The sequence below is a fragment of the Haemaphysalis longicornis genome, unplaced genomic scaffold (assembly GCF_048455015.1).
Source record: "Haemaphysalis longicornis isolate Haplotype H1 unplaced genomic scaffold, Haemaphysalis longicornis Haplotype H1 scaffold_8, whole genome shotgun sequence".
Classification (NCBI taxonomy): Eukaryota; Metazoa; Arthropoda; class Arachnida; order Ixodida; family Ixodidae; genus Haemaphysalis; species Haemaphysalis longicornis.
In genome coordinates, this window is record NW_027526445.1 from 109,399,793 (window position 1) to 109,425,922 (window position 26,130).

General features: G+C 46.9%; 1 protein-coding gene across 3 annotated transcripts; it reads left to right on the top strand.

Moving 5' to 3' along the window:
• Positions 1-1,491: 1,491 nt before the first annotated feature.
• LOC144150080 (BTB/POZ domain-containing protein 6-like) lies at positions 1,492-25,096 on the top strand. 3 transcript variants are annotated; one of them, XM_077681894.1, is made up of 6 exons: positions 1,492-1,582; positions 7,917-8,048; positions 15,315-15,578; positions 19,500-19,558; positions 21,414-21,631; positions 24,411-25,096. In XM_077681894.1, exons 2-6 carry the CDS (start codon positions 7,928-7,930, stop codon positions 24,994-24,996), a joined length of 1,248 nt encoding a protein of 415 aa, XP_077538020.1. In that variant the 5' UTR covers positions 1,492-1,582; positions 7,917-7,927; the 3' UTR covers positions 24,997-25,096. The 3 variants fall into 3 exon arrangements, with proteins under 3 accessions (XP_077538020.1, XP_077538021.1, XP_077538022.1); XM_077681895.1 differs by having other exon boundaries at positions 15,315-15,557; XM_077681896.1 differs by lacking the exon at positions 7,917-8,048 and having other exon boundaries at positions 1,494-1,582.
• Positions 25,097-26,130: the final 1,034 nt, after the last annotated feature.

Below are 26,130 nucleotides of genomic sequence, written 5' to 3' on the forward strand. Positions count from 1 at the left end.
AAAATTTTGTTATACTCGATGTTTTGGCTACTTGAGAAATCGTGAGAATAGTTGCAGCGACTAATTTTTCACGCCTTAATTACGTAGGCATATGTGTTACCCTGAAAAGCCTTGTTGCAGACAACCCTGCGCTACGGTGCCCGGGTGGTGATATTCCGTTGAAGCCTTTATAGAGCCAGCAGTTTCACTGGGTGTCAATGAAAAAAAAAATTACACCATCTTCCGGTAGGGGAACTCTGAGTAGTATGCAAAGCAGCCATGGGGTCGATTCAGGTGACCATTAGTTTTCAGTTCGTCGTTTCCGTTAGGTTGAGGTACGTAGCTACCGTTATATTTACAGTTTGGTTTCCATGGTAACTACCACACTTTTCACTTACCGGAACTACGAAATGGGAAATTGCGTTGAGCCCATGGCTGTTTCGCATACTACTCATGGTTCCCCTACAGGAAGATGGTGTAAGATGCGACGGGGCTATGTCCCGCCCTTGTCGTTGTTGCGCCGTCCACACCCCCACTGCGCATGCTGGGCTTGCTGAACGCCCGGTGGTGCCTTACCCTTTAATGGCTCCTGGAGCGGCAGTGTTACCGGTGTCTTCCTGGGCCGGCCAGAGATGAGCCGAGCATGCGCAGGGGGGGGGGGGGGGGGGGTGGTGTGGACGGCGCCACAACAAGGGAGGGAAATAGCCCCGACCATGAGATGCTGGAGCGACAGAGTTGCCGGTGTCTTCCTGGGCCGGCACGAGACGAGCACGCTTCCCATTAAAGGGCTCCTGGAGCGGCAGTGTTGCTGGTGTCTTCTTGGGCCAGTGGATGGACGGACGACGGACAACGAACGACGGACGACGGAGCCGAGAGTAAGAGATGCTTTGCATCTAATATTAAGACTTTCCAACAGTCAGGGGTGTAATACCTAACAATTCCTCTCCCCTTTTAGCGCCGTATTAGGACAAAATTACTTATTTCGTTTTTGAGCAGTTGTATGGGCAAAAGTTGTCAGCAGAAACGAAATCGATACATGGACAGGCAGAACAGGTATGGAGGAATTCGCAAAAATGCTGAATGATCTCTTGAATTCGGATTTACCCGATAGGAGTTCTTCAGGACACAACCGAGAAACTGCTTTTTGGACATTAGTGGCGCGTGCATATATCTAAAAAAAACCGTTCGATTACTCAACGTACAGGTGAGACAATCAGTAATTTCTTAAAACACAACTTCCCACCTTCTACTTATTTGGTGGTGCCATTTGAGCCCCTGCGACAATGATAAAAATGCATTGAGTACATTTAAAGTCTCGATAGGTCCAGGAGTTTCGGTTGGATGTTGATTAATGAGACGGTCATTCCATCAGCGAGTCGGGCCAGGAGAGAAACTCGGTCTTCTTTATAGGTATAGATTACGAGTGGCTGCCGGCACAGTGAGACAGCGAGAGAGAGAGAGAGGGAGAGGGAGATAACGAGCGGGCGGAAGTGACATCACCGTCTCAGAGCATTCATAACGGGTTGCGCGTGTCTTGGCATTGCATTTTTGCAGTGGAGGTGGCGGAGGCACTTGTACGGCAACCGCGGTCTTGTGGTTTGAGGTAGGTGGACCCCTTTTCAACCATTTCATTAAAGCGAAGCTGTCTATGCCTCACGGATAGTGTCCCCCCGTCACGAAAACGCACTGCAGGAAAGCTAATTTTGCACAGTGCGTTTTACAAAAAAATACAGATGACGAGCGAAGGCCCATCCGGCTCCTCAGGAATAAAAAACGCTTCCCGCGGTCGAAGTCGAACCTGGGTTCATCTAGCCACGAAGCCGACGTCCATCCGATTTTACTGAATCGAGACGGTCGAAGCAGCTTGCGTTTAAAGCAAATTTTTCTTAAGAAGGGGACTTCGATTTTTTGCAGCATAGAAAAAATTATATTCCTTGGCGCTGTTGGCAAACAGTGGGAGTTTTTTTTTGTACCTTTGATTATGCCTAGTTTCATGAAGCCACGTTCAGCTGCGTCCCCCCTCTCCCCCTCTCTCCCGAAATTTTTGAGCTCACGGCGTGGAGAGGGGAAGGAATCGGTAAATAGTAATGCGTACAACGTGAAAAACGAATATAATAAAAACAAATAATCAATACGTATGATAACTTTCCGGTTGCTAGCTTTGAAGTCGGCTCCTCCTACGACGATACGATATTTGCCATACCACAGACGAAAAAGAAAAATCAACAAAACTACCGGGAGATCACGGAAAACGAACACAAAATCGCCCGAAGCTCAAAACTGTTTCTTAAGGTTTTTGATGTATTGCTTGCTGAGTATTTCTGGTTTAGTTTTGCTTTATTCATTGATTATTCTGTTGTTCCTTCTTACCTTGAAGTGTCCGATTCCCCCGGAATGAAATCGCGCGTACGCCCATTCCCAATTCCTTTTTTATCCTTACCCAGGATGACGAAAACAACATCTCTTGTAGCTGCTGTACTTCCTGTTTCAGTTTAGCTCGTGTATGATTTAGGCACTGTTTACCGGGAAACCAGACGCATCTGAGGAAAAAACGCGGCGTACGCTTAGAAATTTAGAAAAATATGAAGGGGACAAGAAACTTTGTTGATCTGCTGTAGAACATTCTACTGAACTTCGCGATCGCGCTCGTCGGCCCTTGATCCACCCTTGGTGTAACCTCCGAAGCTCGTTACGCTCGGTCGGCTCCGCCAAACACTTCCTCGGCACCGCCAAAACCTCAGCGGCGTACACTCCTGCGTCACTTGTCTTTCCTTTTCTGGGCACGCGTTCTCCAGCCGGCGCTCTGATTTTCGGTACCTCACAATGCGCTCCAAGAAACATAGAGATCGAAGGTGTTTACCTGAAAAGAGTAAGCCCAGTTTGTGGAAGCCTGGGGAAATTGTGGACACGTATAGGTATATGAAAAGCGGGAACACGTTTATGAGAAACTTTACAATTGCGCTAACAGAAGACGAAGTTGCCTTCCTAGACAAGTCATGTGGATGAGTGTTTTTGGGACATACATTTTGCGTGCCGTCTGTTTGTTCTTTGGTGTTCTGGTCCAAGATTTTTTTAAAATAACTTGTGTTTTTGTAATCAAACTTCAGTTGTTAGACCACGCTTCTGTCGCACCCACTCTACTGGTCCTGCTTTCGTTTGACCTCACCATCACGAACTTGGGAATGTGAGGAGGGGGGGTTTGGCAGGGGACCAAATGGGCATGTTCAAGTCGACTGGGACAGGAACACTAAAAATACTGTCCAATACTATGAATATATTGTGCGAAATTCGTTGTCCAAACTGACTTCTCGAACATTTCAGTCAAGGAGTTTCCATGAATCGAGAGCTTGCCGGTGCAATGTGCTAAACTTGAATGTGTGCACCAAGCAAGCTATCGCCTTCAATATTTTAAGTGAGAAAATATTTTGCATTACGGTGAATAACTAATAAGTAATCAGTAGGGAAAGAACGGTGATAGGCCGGAACGCAGCACCTGAAAAATGGAACCAAGCTTTGTGAATTGATTTCCCCGAACATAGGTGAAAAAAAAAAAAATGTTGGGTGAGAAGTAGCATCTATTATGGGAAATTGAAGAAGCCAGACAATTGATGGCATGTCGTCCTTTTTTCTCAGGCTTTTGACTGGATCACCCGATCCACACCCTGTATAAACTTCACCGTTATGGCATTTGAGGGCAATCTCTTCTCTTGCATTATTACAGAAATATTGAACAGATGCCTATTAGGTTTCGTAAATAAGTTGACTGGAGGTAAAACAATTAATTGTTTGAGTTTCACAGAGATGTAAACTAGTACTTTTGTCATTTTTTCTGCCCTTTTTCAGGGCAGCTAAAATTTAGTATCTTTGCAGACCGCACCATCACAGTTGTTTCGGCGTTATCCACCCGGGAAGTCGCATCGGAAGCTGAGATAACGTTGCTAAAACTGAACATTTTGATGAACCCCCATAAGAACAAACACTTTTTGAAAAACAAAAACGACAGTGTACGATTAAAAACGAAATTAGATGTGCAAGAAAGATAATGAATATGCAGGTAGTCGGGAATGAAAATAGACAATTTCGCGAACAATAGCGGCCATTCATTTCTCGAAATCATTATAATGGTATAGTGTATCATTAGAAACGAAGTTAGATGGTATCTAACCAGGGGCGTTCGAAATGACAGTTTAACACTCATCCTATGCCCCATGGCCGATAATTTGTAGTGGTTGCTTACAGATTGGGACTAGGGTTCTTTTTCTGCGGGACGCCACACAGCCTCTTCGTGGCACTTTCCTGCATGTGGCATTAGCACGATAGCTTAAAGATCTTATCTGTACTTTCAGGTGATGATATCGGTTGTGCCGTAAGAAGGCAGGTGAAATAGATGAGGCGGGTGGTTGGATTTTTTAACGGGCGGTTCTTATTTGAGTAATTGTCGACTATTTCCAGAAAGGTTTTCGCCACGCACCTGAAGGAGATGCTGTCCTCTGTTTCTTTTGTATCAATATTTGCACAGTGGGCGCCCTGGCAGTGATGTTATTTCCAAAATGAAGATTCTCGTGCCAGCCTCAGTGATGACGTTCATTTTTAATTGTCCACTAAAACGCTCCCTGTTAAAACTTAAGCAGAAACAAAAGATTGCTTGTACTCTGCTCTCTTATTGCCTCCTCTGCCGGAAGCCTGATGCAATAACACGCCTTGTTAGAGTGCGGTGTGTCATATTTTCTGCGGGCCGTATTGCAGAGGACTTTCAAGGAAGATTTTCCGCTCCCGGTATATGGTGTCTAGTTCAAGTCCCTAGAAACTCTAAACGGTTTGCACAAAAGACTTTTTTTGTGCTGTTGGGGCTGTATGCAATAAAGCAAAGCGGAATGGCTGTCAGGCACTCTTACGTAGATGCGATGACAGCGTTCCTCTATTTTGCCCCGGAGTTCATGTTGCGGCACCAGGTATATGAAATGCAATGTAGCATAACCAAATGACGGCCACCCTTGCAACTTTTGGCGTTGGTAGCAATCCTACACCTACAAAGTCTGGCCATGGTTTTTATTTTACACCGATAAAAAGATGCCAGAGACAACCCTTGGCCCCACGTGACAAAAAATGCACCTAGTTAACAAAGTGCGACCTTCAATTTTTAAACATGTATTAGAGACTTTTCCTGCAGCGTACAGGAATATTCTGTACATAATAAATGCACAAAAAGTAGGTCTACGATTGCGACTGTTTTGTTTATTTATTGAGGCTACTACATTCGCCCCTAAAGCATAGTTGTAGGGGATGCATCGAGTAATGTATTTAACACAAAAACCCCAGCACCAATCGCGCGCTAAGTCAAAAATAATACAGAAATAAAGAAAAACAAACAGAAAAATACAAAAACTTCACAACAAATTGAATAATTTCTGGCACAAAAAACTTTAAGACATATCACAAAATATTTCAACCAAGAGCAACGCAGAAAAGAGAAAGACAATGAAAAAGAAAATAAAACTCAAGGAAAATTACACCTTCTTCCCGTGGGGAACCCTGATGAGGATGCGAAGCATCATAAGGGTTCCATGTGGTTCCATTGTGTTGCGGTTATGTTGAGTGATCTGGTGTTTAGTAGCGCCAGAGGGAATTCCGCGTCCGCGTCCACACCGGTGGCAAAGGCACGCAAGTACTATAGTGTTACGGTGAGTAGGGGGTGGTTCTAGAGGCGCCGAAACTCGTTCGTCACGTTCTTGTCGATGTTATCGTCTTTGTGGTCGAATCGGTAGTCTCCGTCAGCTTTGGTGAGGTAAAAGTTGTTGACGTTGGTGCACCGGCTGAGAGAAACGTACACGCCCTCCTCTTCGCAGCTTTTTCTTCTTCTCCTTCCGTTTCTTCAGCGGTTCCCCGCCGGGAAGATGACGACGGTGGTTGAACGTGAAGCTATCTCGTGATGGATTCTTTGGTTGCCCAATCCCTAGGGGAATCCTGCCACAATCATCATCAGAGGCGCTGCGGACGGGGCACGGACGCGGGACATCCCCCGGAGCAAGAGATGCTACGTATCTAAAAGAGAGGGAAAGAAGGAGAAGGCAAAAGTCCCAAAATAGCCTAGATGGTGTTCTATCGAGAATATTGGCCCCACCTCTCAATAACTTGTAACAGACAAGAAGAAAACGACACAAAAGGGACAGTGAACACAACGATGATAATCAGACAACACAATACCTTTATGGGTTCTGACTTCACTGCAATGTGCTGTCGACGCCGCGCCAGGATCGCATGAAGTGGCAATAGTTATTTAAGTGCTGCGTCTAGTATACCTTGGACTCTCGACGACAAGTGGTCATTGTATAAAGAGGCAATTCCTTAATCATCGCGTTTGGCAAAATAAAGCTTAACGCTTTCGCATACACTGCATAAGCAGTTGCTGGTGCCACTGTTGGGAATATTCATATTTCACTATAGATTTTGTGCTCCTGTAATTGCGGACAGTGTTTACGTAGAACGAAAAAAAACTTTCTAATCTGTCGCTCACCAGCACGTTCCCTGTCTGTTCTGTGCAATGATGGAAGGAACTAAACAATCATCCTCGTGATTTGCTTTAAAATCGTACGAAACAGATGTGCAAGCAGTTATTGTCGGCAAACTTGTCGTTTGCCGTTCGTTATTTACAGTCATGGATAAATGAAACGAGAACACGGAAAAATTAACCAGAACACACAAATAGTGCGATTTCTATCCATTCAAGTTAGAATGACGCATGGAGTAGTTACAAAAACAAAGTTGGGAAAGGTGGATTTCCAAATATACTAATTGCGTGCCATTATTGGGCATTAAATAAGAGCATTTTTTAATTTGCCTGTTTTGGTTCATATTTTTGTGTTCGCATTTCATTTGTCTATAACTGTCTCTACAATACGCAGCAAATTAAACCCGAACTCAAAAATATCAATCAGAACACGCAAAATTGAAGAACTAAAGTAGTTCCACTCATTGTTAAAGCTGTCTGAAGTGCAGAGCAGTGATTCGCCATAATGGGCTGCAGCGCCGTTGTCCGCTCACTGCTGCATTTCAAATTCCCCGCCGTCGCATTGCTCGCGCACCCCCTGCCTGAAACTGCATCAGCGGGAGTTCTCTTCTTTTTTGCGATTGCTTTAATTTCGTATGCTGGAGCTGTTTGGGGCCAATTCGAATGCGTATTTTTTCGTCCTGCGCGGGTGGAGTATTTCTGAATCATTTCGAACGTGCCATTCCTTTATTGCGTGACCGCTTTCTTCGCGCACTATCGTAAAAACTAGCCCAACGAGCATTCCTAACTAAAGGGACGCGGGGGCTGCCGGTTATATACACAGATTTTGCCTGAAATGTACCTGCAGTTTTCGTTGCGCTAAACAACGGCAAGATGTATAACAATCGCTAGCATTTCACAAGGTTTCAATGGTTGTGACTATTTAAACCGCGTGGTATTTGAAGCCTCAGCGTGACTCCCTCACCCCAGTACAGAAGGCTCTACCTGGGTCCGTTATCTCGCTGCGCCGCCAGATTCCGGCAGTCGCATCGACCGTTTGCGAGCTAAGACGACAAGGCGTACCCAGAAAGTGTTTTGCACTTAAAATACTGTTCGTTGAGGTGTAACAATGGCGCGATATTTGTATATTTTGAAAGCCACATTTACGGTCTGTGTTTCTGTAACCACGCCACGCGTTATTTTGACTTGCATGGAAAGAAATCACGCTATTTGCGTGTTCTGATTCATATTTTCGTGTTCGCCGCGTTTCATTTGCCGCGTATTGTACATTGCCTGTGAAGGATCTTTTTCGGAGGCGCTTTTCCAAGACGGTTCTTCCACACTTTTTCTAAAAAAAAAAATTGCGGTAGCTTGATCTTTATTTTCTCCGCGCTCCGCGTGCTTTTGTAATTCACCAAAGGTTGCCTCCAAAACAAGTATTTTTTACCAGTACCCCGCAATATGGGCCCCGGACAACCGCCACACCATGCAAGCTCCGCCAGGCGCCACGACCGTAGGGTAGCTGCGGCATCGCCATACAAAGAGTACATGTACACGGACACATCCTCTGATGAAGTTGAAGGTGAGGGATCATTTTCCTATCACGTGCTCCGCTCCGCTATTACGGAGTTTACATTTGAGGCCGACGCGCAAGAAGATGGCGTTGCGGAGCTGCAATTCAGCGCGATTGTGTGGGGCGTTCATTGCATTTTAACCAAGACAACTGTGACGCGCCCCGATGCTAATACCGACTGCGAACTTGCCCTTAAAGCCTCCCAGATTGGGCACACGGTTCAATCTTCAGCGTCCTTCTTTTGGAAGGCCTGTCGTTGAGTTGCAGCTAACGGTATTGCTTTCACTTTACATTGGATTCCGTATCAGAAAGAGATTGAGGGCAACGATAGAGTACACGAGGCAGCGACCGCACTGTTCTCTAACCGCGTCGTCAGAGCTCCTTCGAAACCTCTCGACTTCACCACCACCATTCCTCCAAGCCCGCACTCCCTGCCATAAGTGCGGACGGGGGCTGTACAGGCGCTGCTGTACAGGCAACGCTCAGGCTTCGTTCTGATACGAGGCATGCTCGAATGGTGGGGACATTACCAACCAAAAGGGCAATATCCGACCCTCTTTCTCCCTCTTCCGCTCCCAAGTGCCGACACTAGACTTACGACCCGTCAACCCAGGCTCATTTACCGGGCCCCTCAAGTGTCCGACCTCGCTGCATGCTTGACCGCGGCCCGTCTGTTCCGGGATTGTTGATCTAGAAGTTCAAATCTCGCCTCGTTTTTAATGTTAAGGCTTCTAGTGTTGGAACTTGAAGGCGCCTATTCCTGTAGACCGCTTTCAGAATCACCCGTCTGTGGCGCTCTTTGCTTGTGGCATTTTTCAGCTGCTGGTCCTGAAGGCCTTGACCTCGGGTGGGCTTCAACAGCTCGCTGAGGCACATCAGGGCATTGATTTGCGAATTTACCGAGCTGAAAACAATGTAAGGGTACAATGTGACGAATAACTCTTGGCTTTGAGAGGAATTGCAGCTGGTAGCAAGCGGTTGGCGAGCACGAAATTCCCCTACACCGCTATGTCGCAGCATTCACTGATGTCAAATGTACATGCACGATCACTTGGTTCAGTTTTCTTTCAAGCGGACCCCCGTATGCTTCATAAAGCCGATGCCACCGGAAAGCAGGATGCTGCCTGCCTACCATTTTTTTTAAGTGCGAATGCACTCTATAAGCGACCCTGAATTCCGTTGACCGCCGTCCGTCCACATAGCAACAGCTGCGGGTGCGCGCGCTCCTCGTCTTCCTTGGTAACGGGGGGAGATGGCACATACCCACGTGGGGGATTGGCCAGGAATCTCCTCGTCTTCCTTGGCAACGGGGGGAGATGGGCGCGCGCTGCCTGGCCGCTGACATGGCACATACCCACGTGAGGGATTGGCCAGGAATCGGGCGTGAGAAGGGCTAATGCACCCGCTTAAAGGAGTACTGACACGAAATTTCAAAGCTGAGATCCGCTCTAGCAATCAAGTACAACGACAACACAAATAGGTGTCTGTGAATCGCACATACCCACGTGGGGGATTGGCCAGGAATCGGGCGTGAGAAGGGCTAATGCACCCGCTTAAAGGAGTACTGACACGAAATTTCAAAGCTGAGATCCGCTCTAGCAATCAAGTACAACGACAACACAAATAGGTGTCTGTGAATAAATGCATCTTTCTTTCTTTGTAGTTGTGTGTGTGCGTGTGATCTCTCTTTCGCGAACATTACCGAACCGCGCAAATTCAACTCGTGCATTCGCACTTTCACATTCTTCCCCTCGGGGAAATGCGGGGAAATTTCTAAGCGGTCACCTTGCTCTGGATGCAGCAGCGTTGGCTGTGTCACCCGGTTACGGCGTCTTAAGGCCCCACCACATGGACGCGAAATCACGCTTCGCGCGAGCGTCGGCGTCGTGCGGCGGCACGCAGGAGAAGATAATCGCATAATACTGGCACAGTCACGTGCCTCTAAAATTGAAACACTGTCCTCCGACACCCCTACCGTTGCAGTGACGTGGGTTCGTGGAAACGTTTATAAGAGTCCCGCCATCCTTTTCAAGTTATTTTCGATCGTTAAGGAGGAGGTATTTTCAACCACTTAATTGCAGTAATCAGGACCGTAGCTTTACCATAAAAAACACACTTCCCCTTCTTGTTTCATTGCTGAGATTTTCCGCAGGCCAATTTAAAAATGCTGTGAAATACGTTTCAGGTCATCCCCACCAAATCTGCACAAAATGAGATACCATGATAAACGAATACGCACTGAGCACAGCGTTTACCCTTGCAACTTGATTTAACTTTGATGTTATGTGCCGACTGCTTCGTGAATTTAAAGCGTGGAACAAAACTAAGTTAAGTTCAGTACCGCCTTCCTACTAAGATTAGAGTTGCACGTCACTTGGAGATCGAAACCCGAGGAACAGGCACATACCCTGGTAAAAAAAAAAGCTAATCAAGCCCTAAACCAAAATAGACAGGGAAGTATTGTTAAGACTCGAACCATAGACCGACAAAACAAAGCGAATGCCCAACCGCTCGGCCGTTTCAGAGTTTATTTTATTATCTTACTCGAGAGAACACGCTCAAGCATGACACTACGAGGACACTACATAGTCAACGACACAAGGGAATCCAGTAAAGGTATGAAAAGCACAAATGCATCAAAATTGAGGCAAATACACACAAGGGTTCCGAAAAGGAAACCAGTTAGGTAGTTGGTCGAAAGAATTATACGCACAATGCACAAACGCCTGAGTTTCGCGGAAATATGACTTTGTTGCGTATCTCATAAGCGACGTGACTATATACTGTGCAAAACCATTAAAACAAGCATGTAAAAGGGTGACTAATTCCTGAAAGCTAATCAGGAAAGCGGAATTACAAAAAATCTGATTGAAAACAAAACGTAATATTTATATCTTTTCTGAGTTTTCGCTGCAAAATGTCACAGAAAAAGACATCTCTGCAATGTACAAAACAGCGATCAATTGTCTTTCGCCGAGAACAGAGGCGGCAATCGTTTGAACAAGCTACAAAAGACCCCGGTCTTTCATACAAGTTGTAACAGAGAGCGTGCCAGTCTGTAATTAAAAAAAAATGTTTTAACCCCTGGCAGAACACACGTTTTACACACTCTATTGAGGACGTCGTGGTATGGACACTGAAGTACGGTGCCCAAAAGAAAGACATTGGTGAACGCCCAGAAACCAGGGAATCGGTAATGGACTAGCCCAAAGGAATAAATATGTACTCAATGCTAAACCGAGCCTGCAAGAAGGGAACCGTGTCACCCACATCTTTGAGAAAACCAACCCCGGGGATTTGGGACTACTTCCACCGACACAAAAGACGACGCAATATCAGGGAGAAAATGTGCAAGACGTGCTTGCAGGTCGGCTTTCAAAAACGGATGTTGAACATATCGAAAGTAGAATAAGCGGGAAAAAAGCTGCCAAACAAAAAGATGAACAAGCCCAAGTCCCCTTGCACAACCGGAAAAAAGTTATCGCTGTGCACAGTCTCACTACGCGAACACCAAATGAAGGTTGGGAAAATCCGGTGAAGAGTGTGTATCCTGACGCAGAAGCAACATAGCAGGACATACGAAAGGCGGGGACTAGAAACATGTTGCACTCCCGAGCACAAGAGAAGACGGACAGCGGCCGTTCAGGCCAATCATTCACTTGAAACTGCACCTTGGCAGCATGGGCGTTGCCAGATAAATTGCTCGGGGGAGGGGGGAGTCGCGGCTTACGTTGCACCTTTACCTCCTCAATATGATTTTTCAAGAGATTAAAAGTATATTGAATAAACGCATACCAATTAACCTGTGTACGTTACACGCTGCGGTACCAGTCCCGGACTTCAGATGCGCAGTTGGGGACCGGTACCCGCCGACTCTTTCGTAGCATACCCCAGCCGTGATTCTAAAATTCTCTCTAATAGCAGGTAATCAGCTCGCATCTACAGCTCGCGCGTCAGCTCGAGTCTCCAGGCATTTTGGCGACGCGCGCGGACGCGCTTCAACGCGGGTGACGTCGACGCGTCAAAGTGCGAACAATACGCTGTATGGGATAGCGGCGTTAGATGTTGCGGCACGAGGGATGTTCCTGTAGCGTTAAAGGAACTGGTCGGCGCGGTGTTTGATACTCGTCTTCACCACTCGTGTTTTTTCATCTTGCAACTGCGTTCAGACATTTTCCTAAACGGCCGGAACAAATCGTTCCGCTGTGCCGTTAAACACTGGATGATAAGGCGGCGCACTTATGTGGCGCATCCCTTCAGATGCGCCACCAAACTCGGTCGCGACAAAGTACGCGCTATTTTCAGTCACTGCCTCCTCTGGCATTCCGACCGTTGCAGAAACGGTGAGCAGCATTTTGACAGTTTTTACGGTAGTTGTGGCAGTGATGCGTCCACACTAGCAACGGATGCGGTTCGAATGGTATACCGAACCGAACCGGTTGCTTGTTATTGTGGATACCTATTTCAGATTGTGGTACACGTCAAGGTTATTCAGTGGCTATGGCAATGTGCTGCTGAGCCCAGCGACCCACGTTTGATCGCGCCCGCGATGCCTGCTTTCCTGATGGAGGCGAGAAGAAGAATCGCCCGTGTGCCGAGATTTCGGTGCAGGTTGAAGGTTCCCAGGTGGTCAGAATTATTCAGGAGCCTTCCACTACACAGTGGCTCACAGCGAGGTGTAGCACTGGCGCGTTCAACCCCACAATAAATGGAGTCGGATTGTTGTAGGCAAAACTAGTGTCACTAGATAAGATGTAGAGTATCGTCGCTGAGGCACGCAAGTGAGCAAAAAGCGGCCATTTTGTCGTTTATCAGTGTTTCCAGATTGCCGCTTCTGCGGAGCGCTAACTTGGACGAGGTCAGTTGTAAACAACACTGCCGAAAACGCAGCAACATGACATATTCGGACACACTTCTGCAGCCGAAATGCTGCGAAGCGCGTTATCTTTGATTCGCATTCGGAACGACGCCAGTAGCACGCAGCTGCCGAGCAGGGAGGACAGGTTGACCGACAGAAAAGGCATAAACAACAAAATTCCGGCGGACACCAAGCGAAGGGCCGTAAAGAACCTACTTCCGTCAAGCACGGGGAAATTGTCCTTCACAAGCTAAAGGGACCATGTTCAATTTTATCGCTTGGTTGAAGAGATAGCGAGAATAAGTAACCATATATAGGCATAAATGCTAATGGCAGGGCACTCCTTTAGTACGGGACACCCAGACTGCGAATTGCCGTGCCAGACTTTTCCAACAAGGTTTCCTTTTCAATCTCCATGTGTTGTAAGCGTTCTGAACCGATTGTAGACGGCGTGGACGAGACCTTTGCAGAAATGGCTCTGAGACTCCTCGTTATTGCAACGCACGCAGTTCCAGCCCGATGATGTGTTTGATCGAGTCGGGTACTACCCTTGCTCTGCAAAACACTGGGCTTACTACCTCTTTCACCACAACTTCCGTTTGACAGCCTTTAATTAAGCGTACATCAGTCGAAAACATTGTATGATGCCTACGTGTGAAGCAAGTAGCTCACTTCCTGTCCTGTTTCGACACTGAAAACAGCGCCCAGCTTAGTTTCCGCTTTTGAAGCTAATCTCGTTCCAACAGGCATGGGTGTAGTTTCGGAACAGCGACGGAAGGCAACGCTTTTTGTCTGTTTTATCTGTTGTATTCTGTTTAATTCTGTTTGATTCTGTTTCTTTTATCTGTTTCATTCTGTTCTAACGCTTTATCAAAATAGCTGAATAACAATCGGGTGCAGCAAAAATTCACGCTCACTCTTGGCAAGTACATACAAAAAACATGCTTAATAAGTGTTACGCATCACACTATAGAGGCAGGATTTGGGTATATAAATGTTTGCCATCAAGAGGCAAAATCGAAAATTATTAGCCCATAGTGGAAAACCAGTGACCCGAATATTGAACTTTTGGGCACTCTTTATTACTATTCATTTCATGCGCTCATTTGAAATTGAAGTTTCACCTTACCCCCAAATTGTGAAGACGTTCTCTTTTCACTTACCTTTCCTTATCGTTTTGCTTATTGTAAGATGTCTTTTTGCAATGGACCAGACATTACAATCTCTATTGATTGTGTAATGCTTGTTGGATTACACAATTTTAGTTTTAATCATTCTTGCATTTTTTGGAGCTTCATATATTTTCTTGCCCACAGACAGCTTATTTGCCGGCGATTGATGTATTTCAGTGCTCCGCATTTCCCTCTCAGTGCGCCAGCACGAAGGCTTCGGCTGTTCCTGGGCACTGTAGTAAACATTGATCCTTAGATTATTATTATTATTATTATTATTATTATTGTTATTAATATTAATGTTATTATTATTATTATTATTATTATTATTATTATTATTATTATTATTATTATTATTATTATTATATTATTATTATTAATAATCTGATGCGCACGTGCCTTGCGACATTACGAAGAGGGAACGGGCGCACACACACAAACACACACACGCATACGCACACACACATGCACGCACGCACTCGCACGCCCCCCCCACACACACCCACACACACGCACACACACACACACACACCCACCCACACACACGCAAACGCACGCACGCACACACACGCACACGCATGCGCGCACACCCACAACACACACAAACGCACGCACGCACACACACACACGCACGCACACACGCGCACACACACACACACACACACACACACACACACACACACACACACACACACACACACAAAACAACCATAGAATTGAAGGAAGACGTAATGGCGACGAAAAGAACAAAAATATGAAGGCGCACGACATCTGGCAATGTTATGGGTTTATGGAAAAATCTGGGTGTTAGGCAAACTAGTCCTGCCTTTGTGTTTTTATTTGCCGTTCTCTATCTGAAACTTTCGTTTCATAATTATTGGCTGATATAAAGGCTGCAAAAACAGTTCTGAAGAAATGCTTCACATTATCCTAATCTGATCGCAGAAGCGTACGTGGCACCGTTGAATTCCTGTTTCAGGCAAGTTTCTGATAGAAGAGAAAAACAAGAAATACGTAAAAAATTTACGGCGTATCTGAGTACGTTTAGGCACTTTCAGTTTGTAAAAATTAGCTTCCAGCGCAATGCTGTGCTGTGCCTTATGTTAAGCCTCAATTAGAATTTGAACCTTGTAAAGAGCACAACTTCGTTGGAGAAGCTTTTTCTTCTGTTTCAGATGATGGCTGTTTTACACAAAAACATTTTTTTGGTGCTGACATCGCTACCACTCTTCTCTACTTTCTCAGGAACTGGGATGACAACCCCGTATTTTACGCCTGTAACCTCACCGACCGCCGAGATGAAGTTTGGTGGTTATGGAGTAGCAAGCACAGTGGCGAATGCTCCAGCAGACGTCCCGACGACTACTACACTTTTTGGAGGCGTGCCCTCGGTCACCGAAGCTCCCGCTGGCAAGGAAGCGCTGCCATCTGGAAACTCGTTTTTTCAATCATCATTATCATCATCGGCCTTCTCTTTCAGGCCTCCCGGTCTCCCGGACAAGCCTCCCGGTAAGCTCGTGTCATCGAAAGGAGTGAGGGGTGGCCCACTGACCATGGAAAAGGTTTTCTCGTAAACATCAAGCGCAACCTTAGAACACAAGCTTAAACAGAAGCGGAAAGAGCTCGACGTCGTAAACTTGTAGTACGTCGAAGCTGCCTTGTAGAAACGCTTTCTCAGAGTGAAGGGGGCCTTCTTCCTCGGACAGCGGGGTGTCGGTGATGAGTGTGGGTAATTCCATAGGCACGTCGAATGAGTGAGTTGGTGAATAACTCTATTTTTCCAGAGACAGGGATGGGGGAATAATGGAGGCGGAGGACCCTTCAGTAAGTCCCCTCTCAGACAGCGCTCAGGAGCCCTTGGGCTCTGGTGGCGTCTTTGGCCATCTCAACGGCCCTGAAATGTACGCTCGGGTCTGAACGGAACAGCACGGTCTGCCATTGCTCCCATAAAGTTATTTGTGGTGCTTCAGGTATGCTGTTGTCGTTAAGGGGGCAGGGCCATGAACTGTGTACATGGTGAGTCCTTGCCGAACACCTCTTCTTATAACGCCAGAGTAGCAATGACTGTTTGTGTAGAGATGTGCTAGATGACAAGCTAATGACCGCTACTTTTCCGAAGTGCGGTGAGCTGCTGGATACCCTGCTCTGGATCCCTAGTAGAATACGAGGTTAGTGTCAACGTCACGGTGTCCAAAATCCCGCAAGAGGCGTCGATCTCGAATATTTTGTCCCCCTCATAAGGATAACGACGTGTTTGAGGGTTGATGCTGTAGAGCACCGAATACAAAAGGTCACGCTGCTTTCTCCCCTTTCGTGGTGAGGGCCGTAATACCACAGTATTTTTCGTGCACAGTTTTGCTCACATGTTTCAATCCACCTGAAATAAAGTTTCGTGGTCTGTATAGTGCGATAACAAAGTTCGTGGAATCTAAGCTAACACCAAAGAAGGCGTGCGTGCGCCCCTCTGCCAATTTTGCCATGATTCACGGCTGAGTGACGGCTTTGAATGACCGCGTATACGCAGTATGCGTATCCATAACCCCGATAAGTATATCCTCGGAAGTTTTTCCGTCACGTGTGGCATTGCTAACAGATTAACTAGAGCAGGGTTGGATTACTGCTTCTGCACAATACTTGCCCTCGTATACACACAGCTGCTCACCAGGAAGTGCACTACTAAGGGCAAACGCGCATCTTACTTGTGCAAAAGCTCCGTGATAGCTCGTAAGCCTACTTTAAGTGCATTACTAAAGCAATTCTGCAGTATTAGATGGATAGCTAGAGATTGCTTCACAGACGCGTGCGATGTTTTCTTTTTGAAAAATTAAATAAGGTGCGGCCTGCATACGTGTTGCACGCTTCTATTCGCAAGAACTCTGAAACTAATTTGGGGCATGAACGTTTCGCAAAAGTGGTAATTGTCGGGCGGGCACATAACCAAACCAGTGTTATGCCCTTGTCAGTGTCGATGACATACTGGTACGTTTCTGCCTTTCAGTCCAGCTTGTATTACTCCCGATTATGTTGCCCGATGGCCGTTAAACTTATTGAATAGAGAAAGATAAAGGGACGCCTAAATACATTACAGTCCGAATGTTTCCGCCCTTTCACCCCTTTCAGATGAAAAACACGCAATGTTAAAAACGTCCTTTGTATGAAAGGAACGTCACTGCGAATGCACAAATTTCCGCTCCAAAATAATAATTGTGTGAAAAAAGACCCTGCTTTCGGCATGAAAACCGCAGTGTTAAAAAACAGCCCTTTTGTTTAAAAAACTGGATTGCAAAAGCCATTATAAAATTAATTTTTTGCGGAATGCTTGTCCCTACATGGAAATGAATGTTTAAATGGAGGTTCATTTGTTTGACGCAACCACTGTGAAAACCTTTTAATTTCCACGGTTAATCAGAAATAAAACCCCGTATATCGTGCTGCAAAGTACTGGCGTACCAGTATTTTTGCGTGTTTTGCTTTGAGCTCAAGATAGCATAGTTATGGTTTGAGGCATTCAAACCTGCGTAGTTGCAAAATTTTCATTTTATGCCTTGTTCGATGCCAGCGGTGAGCTGTCAGGCAGCCTAGAGTTGAAAAAAGAGCAAACAAGGGGAAAACAAAATAAAAGCCACTAAGGTCACCAAATTTTTACTGAAAAAGGTCGAGAGGTAGCGTCATCAAATGTGTCGGAAGCGATATAGGCAAACAAAAGAAGCAATCGCATTGAAGGCATTAGAACAGCATTTTTAATATTTGGCGGATGTTTGGCATGGTCTAGGCGGGGCTCGCCCGAATGGGGTGGGCCTGGAAGTGTCAGATTAAGTCATGATAGATTTTGGTCCTATGAACGGCGGAAATAAGGAAAAGCGAAAGAACATATCATAGAGGTTAGCCACGCTTGGAACCAGGTTTATTGCTTCCCCTCAGCAGGAGAGGAGTTAGAGAGCAGGTGAGGAGGAAGAGATGGGAACGGAAACGTGCACGCACTCTGGTCCCTTTTTGGACACCGTAGTTGTTCGTCTAAGCTTGTGTCATTAAGGAAAGGTAGAAAGGCTTTTGTCACCTTCTGCAAAGTCGATGGTAGGGATCTACGTCCTAATATGGTCACTAGTGTGAACGGTTGATTGATCAATCTGCCGAGCTTAGCGGCGAGCTCGCGTCTTTCCGATGAATATTGAGGGCTACGACAAAGCCCATGCTCGATTGTTTCTTTAACCCCACAGGCGTCGCAGTGGGCGCTACCGGACATCCCGATGAGGAAGGAGTAGCCTTTCGTGAAGGCTTGTCCCAATCATAGTTTATTATGATTGGACGCAGACACTTATGGGGAAGAATATATCTTTGTCCTTTACTAAGCACGTAAGAAAAATATAGGTTAGTCAAAATAATGTCGAAAAGAAGACACGATCATTAACGTTCACCATAACGTACAATAAACTGAACCTATTTAAATAATCAGCTGCGTGAGATGGAACACGGCCCTACATAACGTGCGCAAGTGTTAAGAGAACGGTCAAATATAACGTACCAGAGTGTTTAGAGCGTGGTCAAACATGAAGTGCGCAAGTGTTTCAAACACGGCCAAAAATAACGTACACAAATGTCTAGAACCCGGCTAAACATAATGTACACAGGTGTTTAGAGCACGGTCAAAATGACGTACGCATGTGTTCTAATTACGAACCCGCATCTCGTACAGCCAAGGCAAAACAAGCATACATAAGTCCATGTGCACAAAACCCTAAAATGTCATGTTTAGGTGCACTGCTGATCCAATCCCATCTCAGGGTGGGAAATGTTCCCAGTGTGGTCATTTCTGCCCTTCCTATGTGAAGAGTAGCAGGCGATGTGATTTAGGAACAGCGCATTGTTTTCGGTGTGTTGACCGGTAGAAGCGGTTATCTTTGGAGGCTCAGACGCGCCGCTGTGCGAAAGTTTCAACGGAGGTATATCTTATAGACCAGTACATAAAGACCACGGGATGCAAAAATACCCGACAAATGCTGTATTCAACGTAAAAGCTTGCTAGCTTGTCCAAGGTATTTATTTTAGACGTATCATTGATGTTGCAAACTATTTTTTGAGGCTTTGCCTTGGAGCTGGACGTTGAAAAAAAATCAATCAAGGAATTGTGTCACTGGAAGCAAGCGAAGAAGAAACAAATGAGAGGATGCGAAGAATACAGGAGAAGTACTGTTTTTAATGTGAAACCTTGCCAACTGGCCGTAATATATTTATTTTCGACAACGTAGTTTTGATGCGTCATTTTTTCTCCTGGTTATAAAGACACCACTCCTCAAACAGTCGACCCTGGGCTTCACTCAAAGGAGCTCCCTCCGTGTTTCTCCAGAGATTTTTGAAAATGTCTAAGGTCAGAACCGATGCTGTCTTCAGGACTCTTCAGATTACCGATGTGCCTCGTTTTGCCTTTTGCAGCCTCACCGGCCGCCGACAAGCCCAAGCGTAATAAGTCCAAGAAAGTTCCCTGTGCAGGGGTAAGAAACATTAGGAATTTCTTCCCAGTGCGCATTTGCTTTGTTCTGGTGAGGTTGAAGCCAGATCTCAAACCTCAGCCGCGTCATTGTTCGCACGCACAGCGGTAATGTGGGACTCTGCGCGATCGTATTGTCTGTTTAGGGAAAGACACATGAGGAGTTTGCCAGTCGTGAACCCGGAATAAGGGATATATGGAAGAGTGCTGACGAGTCCATGTGACTGGGCAACCAAACTACTTATACAGATTCTCCGCAGCGTACTTCTTCCCTTCCAGTGGCTGTGCCCACGACGACACGCCGTCCAGATCCATCTCTTACACAGCCCCTGCGAAATAAAACGGACAAGAACAGGTATCAGGACGCCACCCCAGGAGAAACACTGACAGGTCTTAGCCTTCATCCCTTCAACGTGACATCATCCTTAAAAAGCTAGTCGCCGACGTCGCATACACACAGCAAACCTATAACAAGTGGATATCCCCTCACCTCCCTTCCTTTTGTTTATTCTTTGAAACTGTTACCCAAACAAGACTCAAGTATCTTTTACGACACCGTGCTCATTTATCGAAGTATTGCTGTGAACTTGGAAAAGTAGCCGAAGTAACACCAAACCTGACCAGGATGGATAAGCTTGGGCCGGGACCGTCGCTCACAGAGCAGAATGCCTCTTTCCCCGCTAAGTCCTTTTCTCTCATGCGCCCTTTTCCTTTTGCTCAATTAAGGTATACTACCTACCTGCACACAAGTAACATTTGCCAACAAGAACGGTGCTGCCGGTTTGCGATTCTGAAAGGTTGTTAATTGGGATAAAAACAACTGTTCCAACATGCACCAGTGAACATCAAAAAACCACAAAAAAGTGCAAACATGCGGGGCTGCAAAACACCATAGATTTATTGTTAACTGAAATCAGAAGCAGACAAAAAGGTGGAAGCACCAAAAGCTTTTCGTGGGGAGACGGCAACCGAACTGGGACTTGCCCAGTAGAGCCGCACAACTGTGTTAGAATGGCTTAGTTTCCGTGTCAGTGACGGCGAACCACAGGTTGTCATGCTGGAATAGTTGAAGCGCTGCATCAACTGACAGCCGCTGTTTCTAAAAGCGCCCGGAATGGCGGGTTTGTTTCAGCAGGCGGCCGAAACGCACGCTGCAGGCGATAGAAACCTGTGTACCGGGTGCTTTTCACTTGCTCTGTACTTTGCTGATGTCGTCGCCATTGACATGTTAGACAGCTATCTTTGAGGCTACAGCAGAGCACAAAGACGAAACTCTGATCCCCCGTCTTGTGCAAAGGGAACTCAAGCGGTTAGACGTCAGAAACTGCTCAGGCATTTAGCAGTCTCAAAGTAGTAGCATTTATGGTCAACACAGTCAGTATTAGGAGGTGTTTCGTTCCCACAGTGGTATTACGCCAAGACGTAGCTTGATAGGTATCGTTATGACGTGCTTCATTTACCGTGCCTGTCTAGCCGTGTCACAGAACCTCTTGCGCACTAACAAGCCTCAGCACAATTAGGTCTAACACAAAAACAGTACAGACCCAAATTCTGGGTGCCCCAAACATGTTTCGCCCAACTTTCTTCCCGTTTTGTACTACCGTGTAATGCAAAAAATGTTCGACGACAATGCAGTTCGTTTTTGCGTAGCTTTGGTCACAATTTTAGTTTGCGAGAGGTAATATATTTCAGTAGTAATCCGAGAAAAGTTGTGAGAATTTCGGATTGGGAAAATGTTATTGATTCAAACGATTTGATTTCTCAAAATTACTTGCTTTATTACAAACTTTATCAAAGCAATGGCGCCGCTGACGGCTGAATTCTGGGAAATTAATTGTTTCTCCCAAATCCTCCCCCAGATAAACGTGCTGAAGCATCTGGACAACTCCCAGATCTCCGACGTAGAGTTTGTGGTTGAGCCGCAGGGACACTGCACTTCCAGGAGTATCCGCGCCCACAAGCAGTTTTTAGCCATGCGGAACGACGCCTTCCTTGCCATGTTTTACGGGACCCCGCCGGAGGAAGCCGAGGTCGTCATAAGTGACCTGCACCCGGACGGCTTCTATGGCTTCCTCAAGTAAGGCTCCGTAAATTCGGAAAAATAATGGGCTAGTGGCTGCCTCCAAGCTACAGGTGAGATAGCGTTAGAAACGGGACGTCGGGTGGCAACATTGTTTGAAGCGGGGGATGGGGCTTCTGCTCTTCGGCGATCGTAATGTGCCGTTCTGTTCTAACGGTGTGGCATCCCTTTTCAGCCTGTTCAGCCAAGAGGCGCTGAAAGAGTTATTTTTGAGCTCGTATGTCGAAGCTGTGGGAAGAAGAGAGAGTTTCAATAGAGCGGGAATCGGATAACAGCATTTATTGCACAGGCAGACCAGACCAGGCATCTTTAATATGCTTCACACTAACAAGAACACCTGTGCGGGCACACCCTTAGGACGGGACACTGTAGAAAATGTAGGATAAAGGCTATTGACGCACTCCCTGCCACACCAAGACGAAAATGTAGACCAAACGACACATCCCAAGGCCCAACTCGGAGCTTCCACTACGCTCAAATGCGGCTGTGTACCCCTCGGGTACGGCTTATATCAACGTAGAAATAGTAGTGGATGCTTTGTACCCTAACATGATGCAACGCCTTTTCAGCTTAGAAAGAATATCTTCAAGCCAATCCCGTCCGAAGTCGTGCACGGCCGTGACTTTTCGGTGGACCAAACTACAAAACAACACACTCAGTACTTCCCAAAGGCCCTCTCGGGATGTCTAGCCAAGCGCAGGTTACTAGCTGTCATACCACCGGTACAGTTCAATCAAACAGATACGCTTGTGGATCCTACGCGAGTGACTGTCTTCTACTCTTCCACCATCCCTCCGCGTAACTCTCTCTACTTAAGAAAAACATCATACAGCGCATCTCAAATGCTTAATTGGGAATTCCAATCATACAATACAAGCTGTCCTACACTCGGTACAACGCGTTAGAAATAAAAGAATGCTTTGAAGACCCGGTGCACGTGAACTCCCGACTCGCACCATCCGTCCCTGAAAGCACACTCCAGAACATTGTGGCTATGATTCAGCCCAGAAATGTCGACGAAGACGGATCCGCTTCGCCCGGCAGCTCGCTTACGCACTCTGGGCCCGCGGACTGCAAATCGTGATGGCCTGTGGTTTCGACGACGATCTCGTAGACTTCGAGTGCAGGAAGGTTGACGTGTCACCGCGCGAGCCTATCGATCGGAGTTTCGCTACGAACGTACCCCCCCCCCCTTTCCCCCGCTGATTCCCAGTGACGCAGGCGTGGTGTGAGCCGAAACAAACTGCTATTGGTGCATGGCTACGCGATCGTGGAAAAGTGGCTGCACCCTCCTCCTTATTCCCGACGTATGAACATTCGAAGAGCGGCCAGATTCGTTTGTTCCATCTCGTTCCCGAATATCTCTTTTCTAATCGCCATGCCGAGACGGACAAGTTCATGAGAGACGCGAGGTCCACAGAAAAACGCCGAGCGATTTTCATGAAATGAAAAAACCAAAAACCAAAAAACAAAACCAAAAGAACATGCACATAAAAATGACGGGGTGGCCCCATGCGCTGAGGGCGAGGCAGGAGCTACACAAAATGGCCACCCAAGAAAAAAGCCGTAGTACAGGACACGACAACAAATAAATTTTGAGCCCACTGAATGTGAGTTTCAGAAACCGATCCCTCTAAGTGAACAAGGAACCCAAACATTCCGCATGACACAAACGACCGGCGGCGGTAGAAGCGCATGGTAAGAAATTTTAACAGGGCAATAAAAAAGAAATATAGGTGACACGAGGCAGTGTTTCCCTGTTCGCAACATTGTAATACAGCCCATCATGGATGTATGCACGAACGGATCCAGGCACAGTCTTACACAACCAGTTTTGCTGGCCGTACTGCCCAATTTCACGCTCCACAACATCGCAAACTCTGCCGTGCTAGTGTATGCACCCCATTGATACTCATTTCTCTCTCTCCGAGCCGAAGTCCACACGGTTGCGCTCGTGGACTTCCTTAGATTAAAACAAGCAACTTACAATACAACAACTCGCTCCTCAGGAAACAAAAAAAGTAAGGTTCCTTCCAACACCAAGCCTTCGTTCACATGCGGAGAGGACATACCTATCATTACACACATTTAAGATCAAGTGCAAAAAAGCCACACACGCAAAATGTTTCTGATGACGCAAAACACTCAGCCATGACATACTGTACAGCGTTTACGCGAAAGGAATGCCTAAGCAAATTTGTCCGATTTGTCACGCGCATTCGTTTACTTCATTCGTTATATGAAATGTAAAGCCTCACATGCGGGGCAAGTTTGGTGGTAAGAACACCGCGGGTACGAGTAATCTGTTTGACAAACTAGCGCAACACTAATGTCTCACGGGTGTTTGCTGTGCTTTGAATGCTGCCCCAGTCTCCAAGGCGATGCAAGTTTCAGCTATTCTGCTGTAACTAATGAATTTTTCGTTTACATAAAAGTGATTTAATCGACCAGACGGTCGCCACCGATTGCATTTCCCCGCTATGAATTTTAAGAGTGTTTTGCCAAAGCTGCTCTCGACAAATTTGATCAAAGAATAGGCCAGCAGCGTGTAAGCGGTATTTTCAATGTACTTTTTTGCAAAAAGCTCGGTTGGTCGGTTGAGCGAAATAAAAGGTCCCGTACAGATTGTATATCTCATGCCGGGCAGTGTTTAAACACACCTAGGCGTCCTTGTAGGATGCATGATGGTGCCACCAGAAACACAAAAGTCGGCCGGAGTCATTTATTTTCCCTTACACTGAGCAAACATGCATACCCATTTTCTCCTTCTTCTCAGGTACATTTACACAGGGACGTGCAAGCCAGACACCTTCGAGGAGGCAATGTACACGCGGCAAGCGGCCGAAAAGTACAAGGTCCCGGAAGTGGTCGCCGTCTGCTCCGAGTACATAGCTCAGCACATCTCCGCTGACAAGGTCTGCCCGCTCTTGGACTGCCTCGCGACCTCTGACATCGAACAGGTCGACGAGGCTGCCCTCTACATCCTCAAGAGCGACGCCGAGTCCGTGCTGACTTCGGAATCTTTCGTCTACGCGCTCGAGTGCACTGTGGAGTGCGTCTTAGAGACGATCGTGGGAGTCCCAGAGATCTGCGTCATGGAGAGCGTCTTCCGCTGGGCCGAGCACATCAGCCAGAACTCCTCCGCGAAGGAAGACCCGGCCGTCGTGTTGAAGTCCATCTTGCGGCCGTTCTTGCCTAAGCTCCGTTTCCTGGCGCTCACCGCGCCGGAGTTCGTCCAGGGCCCCGCCGCGTGGGGCATGCTCGAGGAGAGCGAAGGCTACGCCATTCTAAAGAACATCGTCGTGCGAAACTCGGTGCCGCTGCCGGAGTGGGTCTGCACGGAAGACGTGCCGCGCAGTTGAGATTCTGTCCGTGGGCGATTGGCACGCTAACATCATCCGACGGGATACGAATGCACTCGAATGACTTCATACTGTTATTAAAGTGTCTTAAACCTGTAAACAGAGATCATGAAATTCCTGGCTACATGCGCAACGAGGCAGTGTTGCTGGCAATCAGCACATCTGAACTCGTATTCACGTGACCGCATGGAGAACAGCACGGGGACGCACTAAAGCGGATCACCGGGTGGTTTCAGAACGTCCTAAAGTCGTTTTCGAAACATGGAAAGATACGGGGAGGAGTAAACGTTTTCAAAATGAACATTTGGTGAAAGATCGCGGCGCAGCAGCGTTTTAGGGGGTGCCCTTAGACCGGGAGGCCTTGGTAGTGGCGGCCCGCCCATGCTCAAATGATGTATTGTTGCGTCACAAGGTCCGAGCTGCTCAGCCGGTCCACTCACTCCTCGTTGCGGATGCGTTACACAAACGGGTATTGCTGGTACTACCGTACTATTTGCTGTAAGGTGCTGGGGGATGGGCAATGGGCACAGGTAATGTAGTATTGGGTAAGGTAGATTTTGTTGAGGAGAGTACAGGGGTATGAGTTAGTTTGTAGGCTTGGAAGGGCAGTGGCTTCGTGCCGAGTGAAGGTCCGAGCTGGTCAGCCGGCCCACCCACTGCTCGTAGGTAGGGTTGGGGATGGGTTACACAAACGGGGATTGATGGTACTACTATACCATGTGACGTAAGGTGTCAGGGGATGGGCAATGAGCACAGGTAATGTACTATTGGGTAAGGTAGATTTTGTTGAGGAGAGTGCAGGGGTATGAGTTATTTTGAATCCTTTGAAGGATTCAAACCTCCCCTTCCTATCCTCCCCTCCCTATCGCCTCACTCGGCTTCGTGCCGAGTGAGGCGATAGGGAGGGGAGGATATTTGCGGTGGCTAAGGTGGTAGTGGGTTAGGATATCTGGAGGGGTGAGTGGGGTGGTGGGGTGAGGAGGCTGCCGGTAGAAAACAGCCTGGAATGTGGACTTTCCGCAGCAGCATGGGCCGCATCGTTTCCGGGAGGTCAGCGTGGTCGGGTGCCAAGACGAGGCAGATGTTGGGGAGGTTGGCTGGACACGGAGGGCTGTAGGAGTAGAGTAATGCGAC

What these genes read in the sequence shown, in the direction of transcription:
- LOC144150080 (XM_077681894.1), top strand. Translation starts at nt 7,928, where the DNA reads ATGGGCCCCGGACAACCGCCACACCATGCAAGCTCCGCCAGGCGCCAC. An exon ending in ATCCTCTGATGAAGTTGAAG is followed by an intron (nt 8,049 to 15,314) that starts GTGAGGGATCAT and finishes CTACTTTCTCAG; the next exon opens with GAACTGGGATGACAACCCCG. An exon ending in GGCTTCTATGGCTTCCTCAA is followed by an intron (nt 21,632 to 24,410) that starts GTAAGGCTCCGT and finishes CCTTCTTCTCAG; the next exon opens with GTACATTTACACAGGGACGT.